At 37.6% G+C, this 19,430-nt stretch overlaps 1 protein-coding gene across 4 annotated transcripts in view; it reads right to left on the reverse strand.

Annotated features, from left to right (window-relative positions):
- LOC117718660 (solute carrier family 22 member 27-like) overlaps positions 1-10,564 on the reverse strand; it is a 66,720-nt gene extending 56,156 nt beyond the window's left edge. For 2 of the 4 annotated variants that reach the window (XM_034516501.2, XM_076916547.1), the window contains exons 1-4: positions 9,948-10,563; positions 8,669-8,772; positions 2,595-2,749; positions 2,336-2,504 (exon numbers count right to left, since the gene is read on the reverse strand). In XM_034516501.2, the coding sequence (XP_034372392.2) occupies positions 2,336-2,504; positions 2,595-2,749; positions 8,669-8,772; positions 9,948-10,391 (872 nt within the window). In that variant the 5' untranslated portion in view covers positions 10,392-10,563. Of the gene's footprint in view, positions 1-2,335; positions 2,505-2,594; positions 2,750-8,668; positions 8,773-9,947 lie in introns of all 4 variants that reach the window. The other 2 variants (XM_034516507.2, XM_076916556.1) reach the window with 2 other exon arrangements.
- Between the last annotated feature and the right edge of the window lie 8,866 nt (positions 10,565-19,430).

Here is a 19,430-nt window from a genome sequence, read left to right on the forward strand (position 1 = left end):
AAAGTTAATCTTTATGTTGATCTTTAGGATATCAGGTCAATAGTGTTGGTTGATGCCTAGGGATTTTTATATTAATTTCATAATGACAGAAAAGGCATATCAGCTACAAGAAGCAGTCCTGAGATAGTCTCTTTGACTTGCCTCTCAGAGATTTCCCATCTTAGTCCAAGCAAAAAAAAAAAAATGAGCCACCTCCAGGAAGTCCATCTGTAGTCTTAGCTTTTCATAGATAGCTCCTGACAAATAATAAAACTGATAGGCTATGTGGATGAAAAAAAAAGTATGGCACATGAGTCTTTTTTACTTGTCAGTATAAACTCGTTTCTTTCTATTAAGTCTGTGGTCACTTTGTAGAGTCATTACTGATCAAATATGTCTATTCTGATGACCCTGTTATTGTAATTGTTAAGACTTTTTAAAAGAAGGTAAGTAAAGGGATTATGTTGAAGTTCATCTTGTGTGTTATGTATTCAGAAACTAAATATTGTTGCATAGTACTGCCATGTTAGCAGAGCTAACTTACAAGGACTACACCAAATGCAGCAGAGCCCAGATTGGCATGCAACTTGGCTATCAACTGGCTCAACTGGTCACCTTCTGAGCTGCACTTCCCAAAGTGCTGAGGGTTTAAGTACATTAAACTCATGGAAGGCTTAAAGCACAGCCCATTCGAAACAGGCACCATCTTCCCAGAGATGGCGATGGTCACAGGTGCTGACTAAGCCCAACAAAGCAACATGGCAAAATACCCCAGGACTCAGATGGGCTCAAGCTGGTTTTTCCAGTTGAAGGAATTTTCAACCCCTCACTGTGAGCAAAGGGATTAGGACAAGACCAACCACTGGAGTGTCCTGAACTGAACATCAGAGGGAAACAAGAGTACCTACAAAAGGAATCCAAACAGAACAAAACTACAGAAAAGGTAAAAATTCTGTTTTACGTTCAAAGGGATAGGACATATTTCATATATATATATATATATATATATATATATATATATATATATATGTGTGTGTGTGTGTGTGTGTGTGTGTGTGTGTGTGTGTGTGTGTATGTATATATGTATATATATATGAATTTGAAGTTCATAGATTTGAGGGAATAGGGCATATGAAGATGAGACACATAATAACACAAGAATTTTGAAGATTGTATATTGCTTTGGTGAATGAATCTAGGATGGAAACAAAGATGAAAAAGATAGGTGACCTGAATGAAACTGAAACATTACTGATTATAATTATTACACTGATAATCTTCATTCTTATACTCATAATCATTTTCTCTTCCTATGTCTTCTGAAAGATGAGAACTATAGAGAAACAGGAAAAAAGTATGAAGGTTGGACACAATTCTTCAAGAAAAAGTTTAAGGAATTGAAAAATCAGAAAGAGAAAAACACTAAGATATCTAAAGATAGAAAAAGAAAAAAGTGAAATATGGAGACAAGCATTAGAAGAGATATTTCAGAAATTTGTAAATCAGAAGGAAGAAAATACTAAAATAACTGAAAGACAAGAGAAGACATAAAATCAAATATATAGGCAAGCATTAGAGGGTAAATTAAAGAAATTTATAAATCAGACTGAGAAAAATGCTAATATATCAAAGATGAAACAAAGGGAAAGAGATAATATATGAAAAGAAACATCAGAGGAGAGATTAAAGAGATTTATGAATCAAAATGAGAAAAATGCTAAAATATTAAAGGGGGTACAAAAATTGGACACAGAACCTGGAAGAAAAATTCAAAAAGTTAAGGACTAAAATTGAAAAGGACATATACATGGGATTTATTAGAATGATTTGCAGACTGCAGTCAAGCTAATCTGACAATGACTAGCTGTGAAATGGAAGTTAACGAATCTACCAAAGAAACTTAACCTCTGCATAATAGCACTTAACTACCAAAGTATAAATTTTTTTCTATTGGAAAAACATATCTAATATTTTCAATATACTATCTTTAATATTAAATGTTTATTCATAATATAAACTTAATTAGATGTTATATATTTTATCTAGTTAATTAGTGAAATAATAATTTGCAATTAAACACAACTTTTGTATAAGAAGTGAATCTTCTTCCATGTACCACTAGCTTCTTATACTTAGGAATAATATTATAAAGTTATTTAACGATTACCCCAAGTATAGCCAGAATTCAGTCTCCTCATTTTTATCTGACACTGGTCCTTGTCCTCCTCTCTCATAATTGAGAAGAGGAGCTCACTCTATCAGGTGTGGGCCAAACAGAAATGCATGTCTTATGTGCTTATTACTGTTCATTGTCTTCACAGATTCCATAACACAGAATAGGAAAGGAAGCTCATACCTTGTGAGTATAAGGAAGAAGAATATTGGTACAGATATTGCCAGCTGGAGGTGGTGCCAGTTTCTAAATGAAAAAGCCAGGCCTGCCAATATCATGTTTCCAATACTATTAGCACAAGATATAATCACTGCCAATGTGGCTAGGAATTTAGGACTTGTCCATTCTAACACTGAAAGAAAAAGATATATTGACTTGAAAGAAATTTGCAGAATAAAAACCAAAGCGTGAACAAGGTCCCATTTCAAAAGCTTTGACTTACAGAGCAAGTTACTATTTGTTGCTATGGGTTCCAAAGAAATTCCTGCCAGAAATCGAAGTGAGCAGTAGATGAGGAAGGTGGGAGCAAAAGCTACACAGGTTTCAGTGATGGCCAATTGTAATAAAGCACATGTTAATATGAACTTTCTCCCAAACCTGATGAAAAAGGAGAAATTAGAATATGGGAAAATTTCAGTTTGCTTGAAACTTCAAGACAGCTATAATTATAAATAATAAAGAATTATTAATAACAGAGTACATGAACTCAAAAGATTTTTTATTTTTTAAATATATATATAAACAATGTTTTTCTCAGTTTCTTACCAGTGAATTTATTAACTCATGTCATATGTAAAATACTATGTTGGTATTATAACATAGTATTACATATATATAAAATATAGTATATAGTACAGTATATACATATAATATAACATATATATAAAGATACCATAGCACATAATGTGCTTAGCATATTTATTACTGATTTGTTTTGTTGATATGACAAGATACTTGTTAAAAGCCTCTTAATGGAGAAAAGACATATTTTGATAGAGTAGCAACAGATACACAATAAATAAATCATGGTAATTGTTCAGTAGGTGCCATGAACATGAGATAGATAACTCATTCAGAGGTTTAACTAGTATCATATCAGACTCAAATAGGTATTTCCCACAATATGTACTCAATAAACACAATTCCTCTAAGCAAATTTTACTGACAAATGTTCTGTGTCCTCCCAACACACCTTAATTAGCTAAAGAACAAAATATTCAAGCACGTGAACTTTTGGTGGACACATGAGCATAGTACAAAACACAAATAGTACTTGTAAAATTAGATACCTAAGCCAGCACTTGGAAGTTTAGTAATGTAGAGATCATGGTTACAGTAATATCAGAGGAATATTGGATCTGTCCCTTCATGAAAACTACTTTTGATGAATTCAAATTTATTGACTTTGAAATTCCTATTCCACTTTCCAGTACTGCCTATAAGACAGTCATTGATAATGCAGGGCAAGTGACTTCTAGGTTTCAAAGAGAGAAATGAGCAACACTGAGAATTAAAAAAAAAACAAAGGAAGGGTGATTTAACACAGACAAACAAAATTCTGAATTACTCAGAATACTAGAAATGCAATACTTGCTGTCAAATTGAACAAATCATTTGTACAGAATTTATAGGAGCAGCTGTGTTAACAAATGAAAACTGGAAATTTAATGTGTTGTTTGCAACTCTCACAGCTTAGTCACATTATAAAATAAACTATACACTCCATCTCATGAGTACTGTGGTGGTTTGAATATGCTAGGGTGATTGGAAGGGGCACTATTAGGATGTGTGGGCTTTTTGGAATAGATGTGGCCTTGTTGAAAAAAATGTATTTATAAATGTACTGTCTGTGGGTGTAGGCTTTGAGGTCTCAATGCCCAAGATCTTCCCAATGTGGAAGAAAGCCCCCTCCTATCTACCTGCACAAGACATTTGTTTTCTTCCTGCCTTTAGATCACCATGTCTACCTGGACACTAATATGCTTCCTGCCATTATGATAAAGGACTTAATATCCCAAACTGCAAGTCAGTCACAATTAAATGCTGTCCTTTATAAGAATTGCCTTGGTCATGATGTCTCTTCACAGCAATAAAAGTCTAAGATAGAAGTTGGTACCAGGAGTGGGGTATTGATGTTTTTGTTTAGAGGAATGTGGATTTGTGAATTTTTGGATTATGGAAATCAGTGGAATGCTTTAAATTGGGTTAAATGGGCCTAGTAGAAATATGGAAGACATTAGTGCTGAAAGTAATCTGAACTGTGAAACCCTGGTTCAAGAGGTTTCAGAAAACAAGAATGTTAGTATGTTGCCTAGAGCCTATTTTGTGAAATTTTGGTGGAAAAATGTGGCTGCCTTTTGCTCTGGTTCTAAGAGTCTGCCTGAGGTTAAAGTAAAGAGATTTATATTCATCACATTAGCAAAGGAACTCTCAAAAGACCCTAGTATAAGTTTTGTTGTGTGGTTACCTAATTTCAAACTTATGAAGAGCATTTTGAGAAAAATACACAAGCTAAGAAAGAAAAAATACAAAATATATGGTTCAAGTACTAAATGGGAACCAGACAGTGGAGTGGAGCTGAATTTTGTGTTCAAAAAGATAAAATATTTAAGAATGTGTAGCCTTAGGGTAAAATTCCACCCAGGTATGTGTACTATTTATGTGTTTGAGATTGAACAAGGTGCTATTAGGATGTATTGCCTTGTTGGAGGGGTTGTTTCCTTTTCAAATGATGTGTGTCACTGTGGGCACAGGCTTTGAGGTCTCAGTCCTAAGATTACCCCCAGTGTGAAAGAGAGCCTCTTCCTGGCTACCTATGGAAGACAATATCCTTCTGCCTTCCTTTGTATCAAGATATACAATTATCAGCTTCTTCTCCAGCATCATGTCTGGCTATACACTGGCATGCTTCCTGTCATGATGATAAAGAACTGAATCTCTTAATCTGTAAGCCAGCCACAATTAAATGTCCTGTATAAGAGTTACCTTGGTCATGGTATCTCTTCACAGCAATGAAACTCTAACTAAGACAATTCGTTATATGACATATATGACTTATATAAATATGTCTCAATTTAGAGTAGAAAAGAATACATAAAAATGGTATATTAAATAAAATGATTGAATATCAGATATCATAAAGGTTGTTTGGCTTATGTATTATATAAAGCTATGAAATAAATCATGTATATTCTCACAAGAAATGGTCATTCATAAAACTGATAAATGTATTGATGCTTTAGATGGCAAGTCATTGGTGGTGCCTTTGTTGTCTCTTTACAAAAGAAGAATTACTAAATATAGAAATTCTGGAATTCAGTTTTCCATTGTTTATGTACATTGTTCTTGATTGATTTTGTTGTTAAAATTTAATACTCTGTGACTTCAGTGACTTCATTAACCTGTTCTTTTAAAAAGTATTCTTTGTTTTATGTCTTCACTTGTAGATGGACTGTATTGTATGGATGTATCACCTGTCAATTAAAAAGCCTATGGCCTATGGCATAGGCAGGAAATAAGTGTTGGATGAGAGAGAGAGAGAGAGAGAGAGAGAGAGAGAGAGAGAGAGAGAGAATACTATATAGCAAGGGAGTGGGAATTGTCCCTGAAAATGTGAGAAAATAGACGAATGGTACCTGAACACAGGTAAACAGCCATGTGGAAGAATGTAGATTTAAAAAATGGGTTTTCTTTGGTTATGATATAGTCGTAGAAGAGCATAGCTATGAGCCCAAAGCATCTTTGTAAATATATTTTGAGTCTAAGTCTTATTTCTGGCATGGAGATAAGAGGAAGAACTAGGACCCAACTTCAACAGTCTCTAATGTCTCTGTTTCAGTATAGCATACTATCTAAAGTTTTGACACATATTTCCTAGAATATTCTTAAGTGTACTGCCCCTATACCTGAGTAGTGACACATTATGTGGCACTCCTTAAAGAAGAAACTAATATTGCTCCATGGTAGCAGTATGAGACACTATTTTTGAAAGATATTAACAAACATCTACTCACTTCAGATAGGAAACTGAAAAGAGACTAAAGAAAAGATATCAAAAAATCTAACTGGTTGAACCAGTGAGTTTTATAGTGCTACTCAAATGAATATGGGTTAGAAGTTCATTAAAGGAGTAACATGACTCAAAGACAGCTCCATCATCAAGCATATCCTTCATGGAAGATAGCCCATGAAAGCTGGAAACATGGAGTATCCTATCTGGCACACAGATAGTTCAACAGGTTGGTGGGTGGTTAGTTTGAGCCTCTTTCTGATAAATTTGTAACTTTAATTGATTCTGTCTTTTCCAGAGTGCTCAGCTAGTCTGAGCCTTTTCTAGGCAGATCAGCTTGTCTGAGGATGTCGAGTACAAATGCTTTCTACTTATACATGCATGAAAAGGGAGGGAAATAATTAATCTGGTCACTTTCAGGGACTTAAGTTATTCAATTGTTTACCTCCTGAGCTTTCCTGCAGAGAAAATGTTTCACTTTTCCTAGAATAGTCCATGTTTCATCTCCCTGTAAATATCCTGTCTCCAGTGACAGGCCCAACCTGGGATCCAGCTCAAGGAGAGGTCCCAAGGCCTGACAATATTACTGAAGTTATGGAGCACTCACAAAAAGGAACCTATTATGACTGGCCTCCAAAAGACCCAAAAAGCAGCTGAAAGAGTCAGATGTAGATTTTTGCACCCAACCAATGGACAGAAGCTGCTGACTTTGGCCTGTGGATGAATTAAGGAAAAGCTGGAAGAAGCTGAGGAGGAAGTCCCTGTAGGAGGACCCACAGTCTCAACTAACCTGGATCCCTAAGATCTTTTGGACACTGGATGACCAACCAGGCAGTGTACACCAGCTGATATGAGGCTCCCAACACATACACAGCAGAGGACTGCTGGGTCTAGGTTAAGTCAGAGAAGATGAACCTAACCCTCAAGAGAATGGAGAGCTCAGGGAGTTTAGAAGTCTGGTGGTGTAGAAGGTGGAGAATTGGTGACATCCTTGTGGAGATGGGTTGAGAAGGAGGGATGGGATGGGGAACAGTCAGAGGATGGACCAGGAGTGGAATAAAATCTAAAGTGTAAAAAAGAAAAAACTTAAATAACATTAAAAAATACTTCAGAACTGTAATTTTTAGAAAGACCAGGTTATATCACTACCTGGAAATGAAATTTACACCTCTGTAAAAAAAAAAAATGTGATTCATTCTCCTCTACTTCAACCTACTTGGTTTTAATGAAAGGCCATAAAACAGGGAAGAAAACTGAAGCAAGTTGATTTGCAAAAATTGTTCTTCATTTAAGGAATATAGTATCCAGCACAAGATGCCAATTCTTAGTCCACAATTAATGTTTACAGTATTTACTTACCTAATTATATAATATTATAGGTTCTGTAACTATCACAAAACTGTATCAGCAAAAGCATTCATATGACTTCCCAATGTTGGGTTCTAGGAGAAGCTGAGGAAATTCACGTCAAAAAGTAAGATTAAAATGAAGGCTTTATACTCTGATGAGTCAAGCAGGTGGTCAGCTCAGAATTTGAACCATGTCCTTGAAGGGAAATTGTACAGAATCTTTAAAAGATGAAACCACAAAGCAAGGGAGGAGCAGGGGTGCTGTGGCATTGTCTAGACATGTTTTGACACAAAGGGGTGACAAAGGAATTTCCATTAATGTTTTGTCACTGTCTGGGACCAGCCAGTCACAGTAAGGGAGTAAATGTGTGTAGTTGGGCTTTATCCAGAGTTTATGAGTTACCACTTTCTTGACTCAGAGTCTTGAAGGTTAGACCTCATTCTGGACATGTGACCCATAACTCAAAATGATTAGGGAATAAATAAGTGAATGTAAGCTGTATGTAGTCAATTAGGTGATAACAAGCAATCAGTTATATACATTTGTGATTTGTGTATCTTCATTTAGATAACAGGCAATTTCTCTATTTACATTCTTTTCTAATTTATTAACAGACAAATGAAACATCTGGAGAAACAAGATAAAAGCTGGTTTCTAGCCTGGAAACATGAACTTAGTTTGACCCTGGCAGCAAGATGGAGCTGTTATCACTGATATGGCTGGACTCAGACAACTGTCTCCTTCAAAAACACATCCCCAATGACACATGGTTGTATTTCAAAGGCATCAAGAGGCATTCTGCTTGTCATAGTCAAGCAACTAAAATACCATATTTTTTAACTTGACATCATATCTACTCAGACAAATATCCAGGAGGAAGGGAGCTAAATGTCTTGACCAGAGCAGCATGGTTTTTGATAAAGTATGTAAATACTGTGAAATTAATGGTGTGGCATTTCTTAGTCCTGATCCCATAATTAATTCTCTATTTCTAAACTGCATTATGCACCTACCTCTTCAACATCTGTTCATAGATTTTTTTATTGGTTCAGGGACAGAAGTAGAACAGACAATATACAATCAATACTTCATCTTCAATGAATCACAGCTGCTAAAAGTACATGTAGAATAGGTAGGAGCACTTTAAATATACTCACCTGTCTGACAGATGGCCACATATGATACCTCCTATAAATAGGCCAATCATAAATGAAAATTTACTAACAGAATTCAGTGCCTGAGATTCACACACCAGGTCCCACTAAAAGAAAAGATAATGATTAACTCTGAAATTATAGCTACACAGTGCCATTTGTTCTAAGCCTTCACCATAACCTCTGGTGTAACTTTGAACCCCTATCTTACTCTGCAACATTCCTTTTGAATACAATATTTTTTCTACTATCAGCTAAAGTTACTTCTCTCTAAGAACCTTCATCTAATTCTCTGTAGCTTATGTTAATGATTTGTAAAACATGCTAAGAAATGCTCTCAAATAGGCCATAAAGTGCAATCATTTGAGATACTTAAAGAATTTTCTGGATCACACATCAGTGTATAAACTCTCATATTACTCCACTAGGTGTCGATAGAGCTGAGAAATGACTTCATTCTCATCATACCCCTCTTATATCTTTTTTCTTTCTTTCATTCTTCCTTTCTTTCTTTTCTTATGTTTGATAAAACTGAATATTTTGCCAAGTGGAACAGTGTTCTAACAATGAGAAAAATTCTAGCCTGTTATAGAGGTAAAACAATATCCTTTCTTTGGGAATATGGAAAGTGAATCCTGGATCACACACGAGAAACATAATCACCCTACCTTTGAGCAATAGAAATAGTTGACCTTGTGGTTTTATATAATGACCCAGTTCTTTTTATATTTTAAATCAAGACTTAATAACACTGCCTTGTCATAACATATCTAAGAAGGCACATAAGTATTAGCTTAAAATGAATTAGTACATGGTGTTCAAGGGATAACTAAGCAACAGAGAGCACTTACTGCTGCTGCAAAGGACCTGAGTTCAGTTCTTAGCATATACATAGTGGCTCACAAACATCTGTAATTTCAGTTTCCTGGGACACAACACTTTCTATTTACCTATTTATGTACCAAACACACATACACACATGGTATACCACACACATGTGGTACACACATACACACACATACAACACACACACACACACACACACACATATATATATATATACATATATATGTATATATATTCTAGAAAAATACTTATAAATAAATTAATTTATGAACTGTGGTTAACCTTAGAATAAATTATTAGAAGAATAAGAAATGTTTCACATTTAATATATCAGTAATTAACATTGGCTTAAAGTTGGAGACTGAGGTAAAAGGATATCTACTATTTATGCTATGGTTAAAGGCACTTAATGAATTCATTTTGGGAAATGACTTACCTCTGTCACAGTGGTGGGAAAGAAGTTGCTCCTGTCATACACCCAGCCATCCACACAGGGCTCAGTGTCTGGCTCTGTCACACTGGAGAAAGTGCCATTCAAATGAAGAAGATGCCACTGTGGTTGGATGAAGCTATGACACTTATCAAGTCTCAGGTTAGAGTCCAAGGGGATGGAGATCCTCAGGAGGTCATCTTGGCTCAGTGTCCTACTGTCATTATCAGAGACAGTGTCATTGTCAAGTATAGGGACCCAGCATCGATGACTAGGAATGGCTGCAGTAAAGTTCTCTATTAGAATATGAGGTGTCATAAGGCCATTGAGGAAGATGAAAAAAGTTAGCTGAATGATCTGGAATCTCCCTAGGCTTCCTACTTGATTCAGGAGTTCCTGAAAGGCCATTGAGGCTAAATAACTATCTCCAATGGGATACAAATGATACATCCATGCAGGACAGTACAAAGCATTTAAAGAAAACTTATATTTCAGAACGATACTCTAAGCAGGGTTGATCCTGAGTTGTTCTTTTGTGTCCCTCATCATTTCTCCATTACAGTCATAGAAACATGACCTTCTAGTGAGCTAAGGGCTAGGTATGGAGCTTTTTTTAAAGTCACCAAGCATTCTACTAACATTTTTATTTCTGCAATTGGATTTGTTAAAGATTAATTTTTAAAGGAATTTTGCTTACATAACTTCCATGGTCAAATATGGACATTGCTTTGCAAATATCAGAAAAAAAGTTAACATATTGCTTTTTTATTTTTATTAACAATTCCATTGATTTACACCTCAAAAGATATCTCATTTCCTGGTTACCTCCTCTACCCATACCATCCCATATCTGCCTTCCCCTCCCTTTAGCCTGCATTAGAGTGCTCCCCCACCCACTGACACCTTCCTCCCCCACCATTCCAGCATCCTCCTACCCAGAGACATCAAATCTCCCAGGACCAAGGGCCTCCCATTTTATTGCTGTCAGGCCAGGCCATGCTCTGCTACATATGTATCTGGAGCCAAAGATCCCTTTCAGCACTCTTCTTGGTTGGTGGTCTAGTCTCTGGGAGAACTGGATCGTCAGGTCAGCCTCTGTTGTTCTTCCAATAAGTTGCAATCCCCCTCTGCTCCTCTAGTCCTTTTGCCAGCTTCCTGACAAGGTTTCCTGAGTTTAGCCTAATGGTTGGCTCCAAGAATCTGCCTCTGTATTGGTCAGTTGCTGGCTAGACCTCCCCTAGAATTGCCATACTTGGTTCCTGTCTGCAAGTACCTTCTGACCACCACGGCAACATTGTGTTGTGTTTGGTGTCTGCAGACATGATGTATCCTCAAGTGAGGTTGTTCTCTATTTTTTGTCCCTGTTTTTTCTTTGGACAGAAAGATTTCTGGGTTAAAAGAACTTTAAGATGGATGGTATGTACTACAGAATGTGCAATTTAAAAGACTTCAAAGTGAACCATTTCATTTTATATTCAATGTGTTATGTTTAATAATAAATTTTGTTAAAAGAGTTAATAAGAAGTACTAAAGATAACTTAGTTAAGATTTAAAGAGGAACTTTGGAACACTGTTCCCCCAAGAAGGGAGACGCTAATCAACATTCCTAGTCAGCTCAGGAACTTTGAAAAAGTCATGGGACACTTGCTGGATGGGAGAGGCTGATTAACATTCCTCAAGCCACAGGGGAGGGAACCTACCTGCAGGTGGGGAAGACCCAGAGCACAGTAGACACATTCTGCAGGACTGACCAACCTATGCCACTTGTCGAAAAATGGAAGTCCCTGCCACCTCATTCACTAAAGACCGATCAGTTTAAAAAGTCACACTGTTCTGCCAATCACATTGTGCCTAATGGCTGTTGCCTTAAAAACCATAAAAACTGACCAAATGGGCTGCCTGGGGTTGCCACTCCACCTTCAGTGTAGGATGACACCAATGCATTGGATCATTAAAATTCCTCTTGTGTTTTGCATTGATTCATATCTCTGTGTGGTTCACTCAGGGGATATCCTATAAGCTGAGGTTCACAAGAGTCTTACATTTGGTGTGTTGGTCGGGAAGCCAACCTCCTGTGGGAACTTACTAGAAAGCCGTGAATCGGAAGTCTTGAGAAGGTAACATGGTTGGTTTTTCTGTCTCACTATTTGTCAAAGTCTGAACCTGTAATCCTGTCTGAACTTTCTGTTTTCTTTCAAGCATCAGGGGTGCTCAGAGAGCCCAGGATGTACGGGGGGGGGGGTGGGTCAAGAACAGTGTACCACAACATCACTACTACAAGGGTTGGGGAGGGGCTGAAGGACACTTCAGGTCCCCTAAAGGGGGTCTGGAGGACCCCACTCCTTTTGGAACCTGTTAGACTTGGTTGAAGTAAGTCGGCCAAATCATCTGAATTTGTTACATTTGGCCAAGTCCCCTGGTTACTGGATTTTTCCTACATCTTGATTGTCTCTCTGTGTGTTATGTCTTGACTCACCCATGGCAGGGGCAAGAACAGTCTGTATAACATGGTTTCTGTGCCCCAGTGGCAGGGGTAAGAACTGTATGTATAACATGGGCTTTTTGCCCATAGAAGGGGCAAGAACTGTCTGTATAACCTGGTTTCTGCACCCATGGCAGGAGTGAACTGCCTGTGTATTCTTTCTCTGTTTTCTTGGACTTGGACTGACGCTATTTTTGGACTGAATCTACCCCATTAAACATCCTAGTTAAACACTGGAGGGAAGTTAGAAAAAAAGAGAACTTGTCAGTAGTAAAGAAGGGCAAATTAGTTACATTCGGCTTCTCCAAATAGTTCACCTTTAGTATGGTGGCCACACATAGGGACCTTATTACAGGTGATCAAAGCAATAGAGGAAAGAGTCTTAAAACCAGGGTCTTTCGGGCACCTAGAACAAGTGCAGTATATAGTTACCTAAATGAATATATTAGAGGACATCCCCCCTCATGGATAAAAGCCTTTCTTCCCCAAGACCCTTCTTGTAGGTTCTGTTTGTCACATAAAAGGAAACACAGGAGAAGGGTTCTAGACATGAAAAGAAATCAATCCTCCAAGAGACTCCTTCTCTATGGCCCCACCAGCACCAGCACTAAGATCCTCAGTCCATATGGGACCAGGGCCACTATACCCCCCCTTTACTAGGGGGAGAAGTGGGAGGAAACCCTCCAACTTCCTGGTCCCTCCATGGGGACCTGAAGCCACCTCCCCTGATAATGTGGTGGCTCTCCCACCCACTGAGGGCCTAACTCCCCCTTTCAGATAACCCTGAGGGGCTGATTAATCTCTTTGAGACTGTTTTAGTGTTTTTCAGGAGTGAAGAGTGAGAGAAAATAATGCAGGAAGCAGAAAAGAATGTTCTCTCAGACATGGGGGCACCATCAATTGACCAGGCTGTAATAAGGGACACCTAAAAGCCTACTGCCAGCCTCCATTGGCAGGTCTCAAGGGGGCAGGGATCAGATGAGGTGCCCACAGTGGCTCGTGGAGGCAATCTGACAGTACACACTATGGTCTTTATAGACCAGGCTAGTAGATATACCGAAAAAGCTTCAAAGGTTAGAGGGACTATGAGATACATCATTAAAGGATTCAGTGTATCTTGCTGAGGAAGTCTACCATTACATGGAGACAGAGAAAGAGAAAGAGCAGAGAAAGAAAGAAGATGAAAGAGAGATGAGAAAAGAAAGCCAAGATTACAGAGAATCTTGGCTACAGTACTTAGAAAAAAGCAGAGAAGGGAGACTCCAATCAAAGAGAGACAGAAAACTCCTTGAAAAGGACCAGTGTGTACATTGCAAGTAGAGAAGCCACTGGGCCCAAGACTGCCCTAACAAATAAAAGTCAGGGGCAGGAAATCCCAGGCCTTGGGAAAAAACACCCCCAAATAGTGAAGGTGTTAGCCCCAGTTGAAGACAGTGATTGGGATAAGCGGGCAATAAAGAAGTGTTCCTTGTTGCTGAAAAAATTTAATCTCAATCTGGGATTCTACCCTGCCTTTGATCATTCAGTTCCCAGATAAAAGGCAAAACATCTTACATTATTTACAATAAGGCTTTATCAGCACTAAAGCTGAACATATATTTATCCTCTATACTATTAGAATCTACTTTCCTATCTATAACCATGAGTTATTACTTACTATATGTTTCATTCAGGCTGTTCTTAACTCCAATTGGCCACCATTCATGGCCATAATTTTAAGATTCTTACCCCATGGCATATTTTCCTTTCTCAACATTATTTCTCCATATGGTCTCTACCAACCCTAAGCCCAAGATTTCATGAGCCCACCTATCTTTCTTCTGTCCATCTATTGGCTGTAGGCATCTTTATTGACCAACCAGGGATAACTTAAAGGGCACAGCTATATAGCATCACTTGGGAAAGTCACTTGTGTACATGTAGATTCTCTCATCACTGGAGGCAACCAGGACTCAGGGACCAACATTTAGCATTACAATATAAGCAAAAGATCAAATTTCAACAGTCCTACTTGCTCCACATCCTTGCCAGCATGAGTTAATTTTAGCCATTCTAATAAATGTAAGATGGGATCTCAAAGCATCTTTGATTTGCATTTCCCTTATGACTAAGTATGTTGAACATTTCTCTAAGTTTCTCAGCCATATGAGATTTCTCTATTAAGAATTCTGTTGTCTTTCAGGCCTGTGTCTTTCCACCTGGGCAGACCATCAGCATATCTGCTCCTCAGAAGACCCCATAGTCTCAAGACCTCTCAAGAGGTCTGCTATAGCAAGGGCCACTGGTAGCAGATGATCACAAATAACTGCAGCACTGGGGAACCCAAAGGAGCCTAGTGGACTTGGGATCCATCTCTACCTTTACCAGTAACCTACGTATGAACTCTACCCACTTTCAAGCCTGTGCCTTCTATCTGGGGAGGCCATCAATGTGTCTGCTCCTCTGAAGACCTCACAGTCTGAAGGCCTCATATCAGCTCTGCTATAGCTAGGACCACAGGCCTAAGAGGAGACCTGTAGAAAACCAGAGACAAAAGAGGCAGGCTCCAGAGAGAGTCACCCAGGCCAGTTAACACCATAGATAACCAAATGGTGAGTGTCATGTGCAAGACCATAAACAAAATAAGCCAATCTATTCTGCCACCAACAGAACCCAGTTCTCCCACCACAGCAAGCTGTGGATATACCAACACACATGAAAACAAAAACACTGACCTGAAATCCTATCTCATGAAAATAGTCAAGTTCCTTAAGAAGGACATAACTAACTCATTGAAAAAAAATACAGGAAAACACAGAAAAAAAAGATAGAAGCTGTTAAAAAAGAAACAAATACATCTTTTAAAAAATACAGGAAATCTTTTGGCTGGGACAGACACCTAGCTGGTTGGCTCCTGTGAAGACACCATATCCTGAGCCATCCTAGAGAAACCACTGCACTGAGAGCAATGGGTAAGAACTCTCTCACTCATTACCCTATGAACCAGAGCTACAACTGGGAACCTTGGGTGCTAAGGACCCATCAGCCCCCCAAACCCCACCTCTCTGAAATACCACTCCTTTTTCACACCTTGCTTGATCCTTTTGGCTGGGACAGACACATAGCTGTTCCACTCCCATGAAGAAATCATATCCTGAGCCATCCAAGAGGAACCACTGTACACAGAGCAGCGGACACCATATCCTGAGCCATCCTAAAGGAATTGGTGTACTCAGAGCAGAGAAGGAACCACTGCACCCAGAGAAGCAGGATTTCAGGATCCCAGAGGTGGACTGAGTCCCAGGAGTTCTTCCACCCAGGTGATCTGGATCAGAGAGACATCTGGACTCTGGGAGTTCTGACACAAGCAAGATAACTGAAAAGACAGGCTCCAGTCAAAGACAATGAGTACAGTTACACTAGAGTTAAGCAGATGGCAAAAGGCAAGCATAAGAACATAGGCAACAGAAACCAAAGTTATTTGGCATGATCAGAACCCAGTTTGCCCATCATGGCAAGCCGTGGACACCCCATCACACCAGAAAAGCAGGATTCAGGATTAAAATCACTTCTCATGATGATGATAGAGGACTTAAAGAGGGACATAAATAACTTCATAAAGAAGTACAGGAAAACACAGGCAAACAAGTAGCAGTCCTTAAAGAGGAAACACAAAAATCTCTTAAAGAACTGGAAGAAAACACACCAAAACAGGTGAAAGAATTAACAAAACCATCCAGGACCTAAAAATGGAAGTAGAAACAATAAAGAAATCTTAAAGGGAGACTACCCTGGAGATAGAAAACATAGGAAAGAAATCAGGACTCATAGACACAAGCATCACCAACAGAATACAAGAGATAGAAGAGAGAATCTCTTGTGCAAAAGATAGCATGGAAAACATTGACACAACTGTCAAAGACAATGCAAAATGCAAGAAGCTCCTAACCCAAAACATTCAGAAAATCCAGGACACAATGAGAAGACCAAACCTAAGGATAATAGGTATAGAAGAGAGTGAAGATTCACAACTTAAAGGGCCAGTAAACATCTTCAACAAAATTATAAAAAAATGTCCTTAACCTAAAGAAAGAGATGTTCATGAACATACAGGAAGCTTACAGAACCCCAAATAGACTAGACCAGAAAATCAATTACCCCTGTCACATAATAATCAAAACATCAAATGCACAAAACAAAGAAAAATACTAAAAGCAGTAAGGGAAAAATGTAAAGTAACATATAAAGGCAGACCTATAAGAATTATACCAGATTTCTCATCAAGACTACAAAAGCCAGAAGATCCTAGACAGATATAAAACAAACCCTAAAGGAACTCAAATGTCAGCCCAGACTACTATACCCATCAAAATTCTCAATCACTATAGATAGAAAAACCAAGATATTCCATGACAAAACAAAATTTACACAATATCTTTACACAAATATAGCACTTCAAAGGATAATTGATAGAAAACTCCAACACAAGGAGAAAAACTACAACCTAGAAAAAGCAAGAAAGTAATCTTACATCAACTCTAAAAGAGGATAGCTACACAAACATAATTCCACCACTAATGATAAAAATAACAAGAAGCAACAATCATTTTTCCTTAATATCTTGGACTTAATTTCCTTAACATCAGTGGACTCAGTTCTCCAATAAAAAGATGTACACTATCAGACTGGATACATAAACAAGACCCAGAATTTTTCTGCATACAAAAAACATACCTCAGTGACAAATACAGACACTACCTCAGAGTAAAAGGATAGAAAACAATCCTCCAAGAAAATGGCCCCAAGAAACAAACAGGAGTAGCCATTCTAATATCAAATAAAATCAACTTTCAAACAAAATTTATCAAAAAGATAAGAAAGAACACTTTATACTTATCAAAGAAAAAAATCTACCAAGATGAAGTCCTAACTCTGAAAATCTATGCTCCAAATGCAAGGACATCAACATACATTAAAAAATACTTTACTAAAGTTCAAAGCACACATTGCACCTCACACAATAATAGTGGGAGATTTCAACACCCCACTCTCAGCAATGAATAGATCATGGAAACAGAAACTAAACAGAGACACAGTGAAACTAAGAGAAGTTATGAACCAAATGGATTTAACAGATATCTATAGAACATTTCATCCTAAAACAAAAGCATATGCCTTCTTCTTACCAGTTCATGGTACCTTCTCTAAGATAGACCATATAATTGAACAGAAAACAGACCTCAACAGATACAAAAAGATAGAAATAATCCCTTGCATCCTATCACATCACCATGGACTAAGGCTGGTCTTCAATACTGACAAAACAATGGAAAGCCCACATACATGTGGAAACTGAACAACACTCTAATCAATGATGACTTGGTCAAGGAAGAAATAAAGAAAGAAATTAAAGACATTTTAAAATTTAATGAAAATGAGTACAAATCATACAAAAAATGTGGGACTCCATGAAAGCAGTGCTAACAGGAAAAGTCATAGTTCTATGTGCCTACAAAAAGACACTGGAGAGAAAATACACTATCAACTTGACAGCACACCTGAAAGCTCTAGAACAAAAAGAGGCAAATACACCCAAGAAGAGTAGATGTCAGGAAATAATCAAACTCACGGCTGAAATCAACCAAGTAGAAACAGAAAGAACTATACAAAATATCAACAAAACTAGAAGCTGGTCCTTTGAAAAAATCAACAAAATAGATAAACTCTTAGCCTGACTAACCAGAGGGAAAAGAGACAGTATCCAAATTAATAAAATTAGAACTGAAAACGGAGACATAACAACAGAACCTGAGGAAATTCAAAAAAAATCATCAGATCCTACTACAAAAGCCCATACTCAACAAAACTGAAAAATCTGGATGAAAAGGACAACTTTATAGACAGATACCAGGTACTAAAGTTAAATCAGGAGCAGATAAACCATATAAACAGTCCCATAACCCCTAAAGAAATAACAGCAGTCCTTAAAAGTCTCCCAACCAAAGAAAAAAAAAACATGACCAGATTGTTTTAGTGCAGAATTCTATCAGTCCTTTAAGGAAGAACTAATACCGCTTCTCTTCAAACTATTCCACAAAATAGAAACAGAAGAAACGCTACCCAATTCATTCTCTGAAGCCACAATCACACTCATATCTAAAGCTCACAAAGACCCAACAAAGAAAGAGAACTTCAGACCAAACTTCCTTATGAATTTTGATGCAAAAATACTCAATAAAATTCTGGCAAACAAAAGCCAAGAACACATCAAAACAATCATCCATCATGATCAAGTAAGCTTTATCCCAGGAATGCAGGGATGGTTCAATATTTGGAAATCCATCAACATAATCCACTATTTAAACAAATTCAAAGAAAAAACCACAGGATCATCTCACTAGATGTTGAGAAAGCATTTGACAAAATTTGACATTCCTTCATGTTAAGAGACTTGGAAAGGTCAGGAATCAAGGTCCATACCTAAACATAGTAAAAGCAATATACAGCAAGCCAATAGCCAACATCAAACTAAATGGAGAGAAACTTAAAGCATTCCCACTAAAATCAAGTACTAGACACTGCTATCCACTCTCTCCCTACTGATTCAATACAGTACTGGAAGTCCTAGCCAGAGCAATTAGACAACAAAAGGAAGTCAAAAGGATACAAATAGGAAAGAAAGAGGTAAAAATTTTGCAGATGATATGATAGTATGCCTAAGTGACCCTAAACCTTCCACTAGAGAACTCATAAACCTGATAAACAACTTCAGCAAAATGGCTGGATATAAAATCAACTAAAAAAATCAGTAGCCTTCCTCTACTCAAGGGATAAACAGGCTGAGAAAAAAATTAGAGAAATGACACCATTCACAATAGTCACAAGTAATATAAAATACCTTGGTGTGAATCTAACCAAGCAAGTGAAAGATCTATATGACAAGAACTTCAAGTCTCTGAAGAAAGAAATTGAAGAAGACCTCAGAAGGTGGAAAGATCTCCTATGCTCATGGATTGGCAGGATTAATA

Source organism: Arvicanthis niloticus, chromosome 1 (assembly GCF_011762505.2).
Source record: "Arvicanthis niloticus isolate mArvNil1 chromosome 1, mArvNil1.pat.X, whole genome shotgun sequence".
In the NCBI taxonomy this organism is placed as follows: Eukaryota; Metazoa; Chordata; class Mammalia; order Rodentia; family Muridae; genus Arvicanthis; species Arvicanthis niloticus.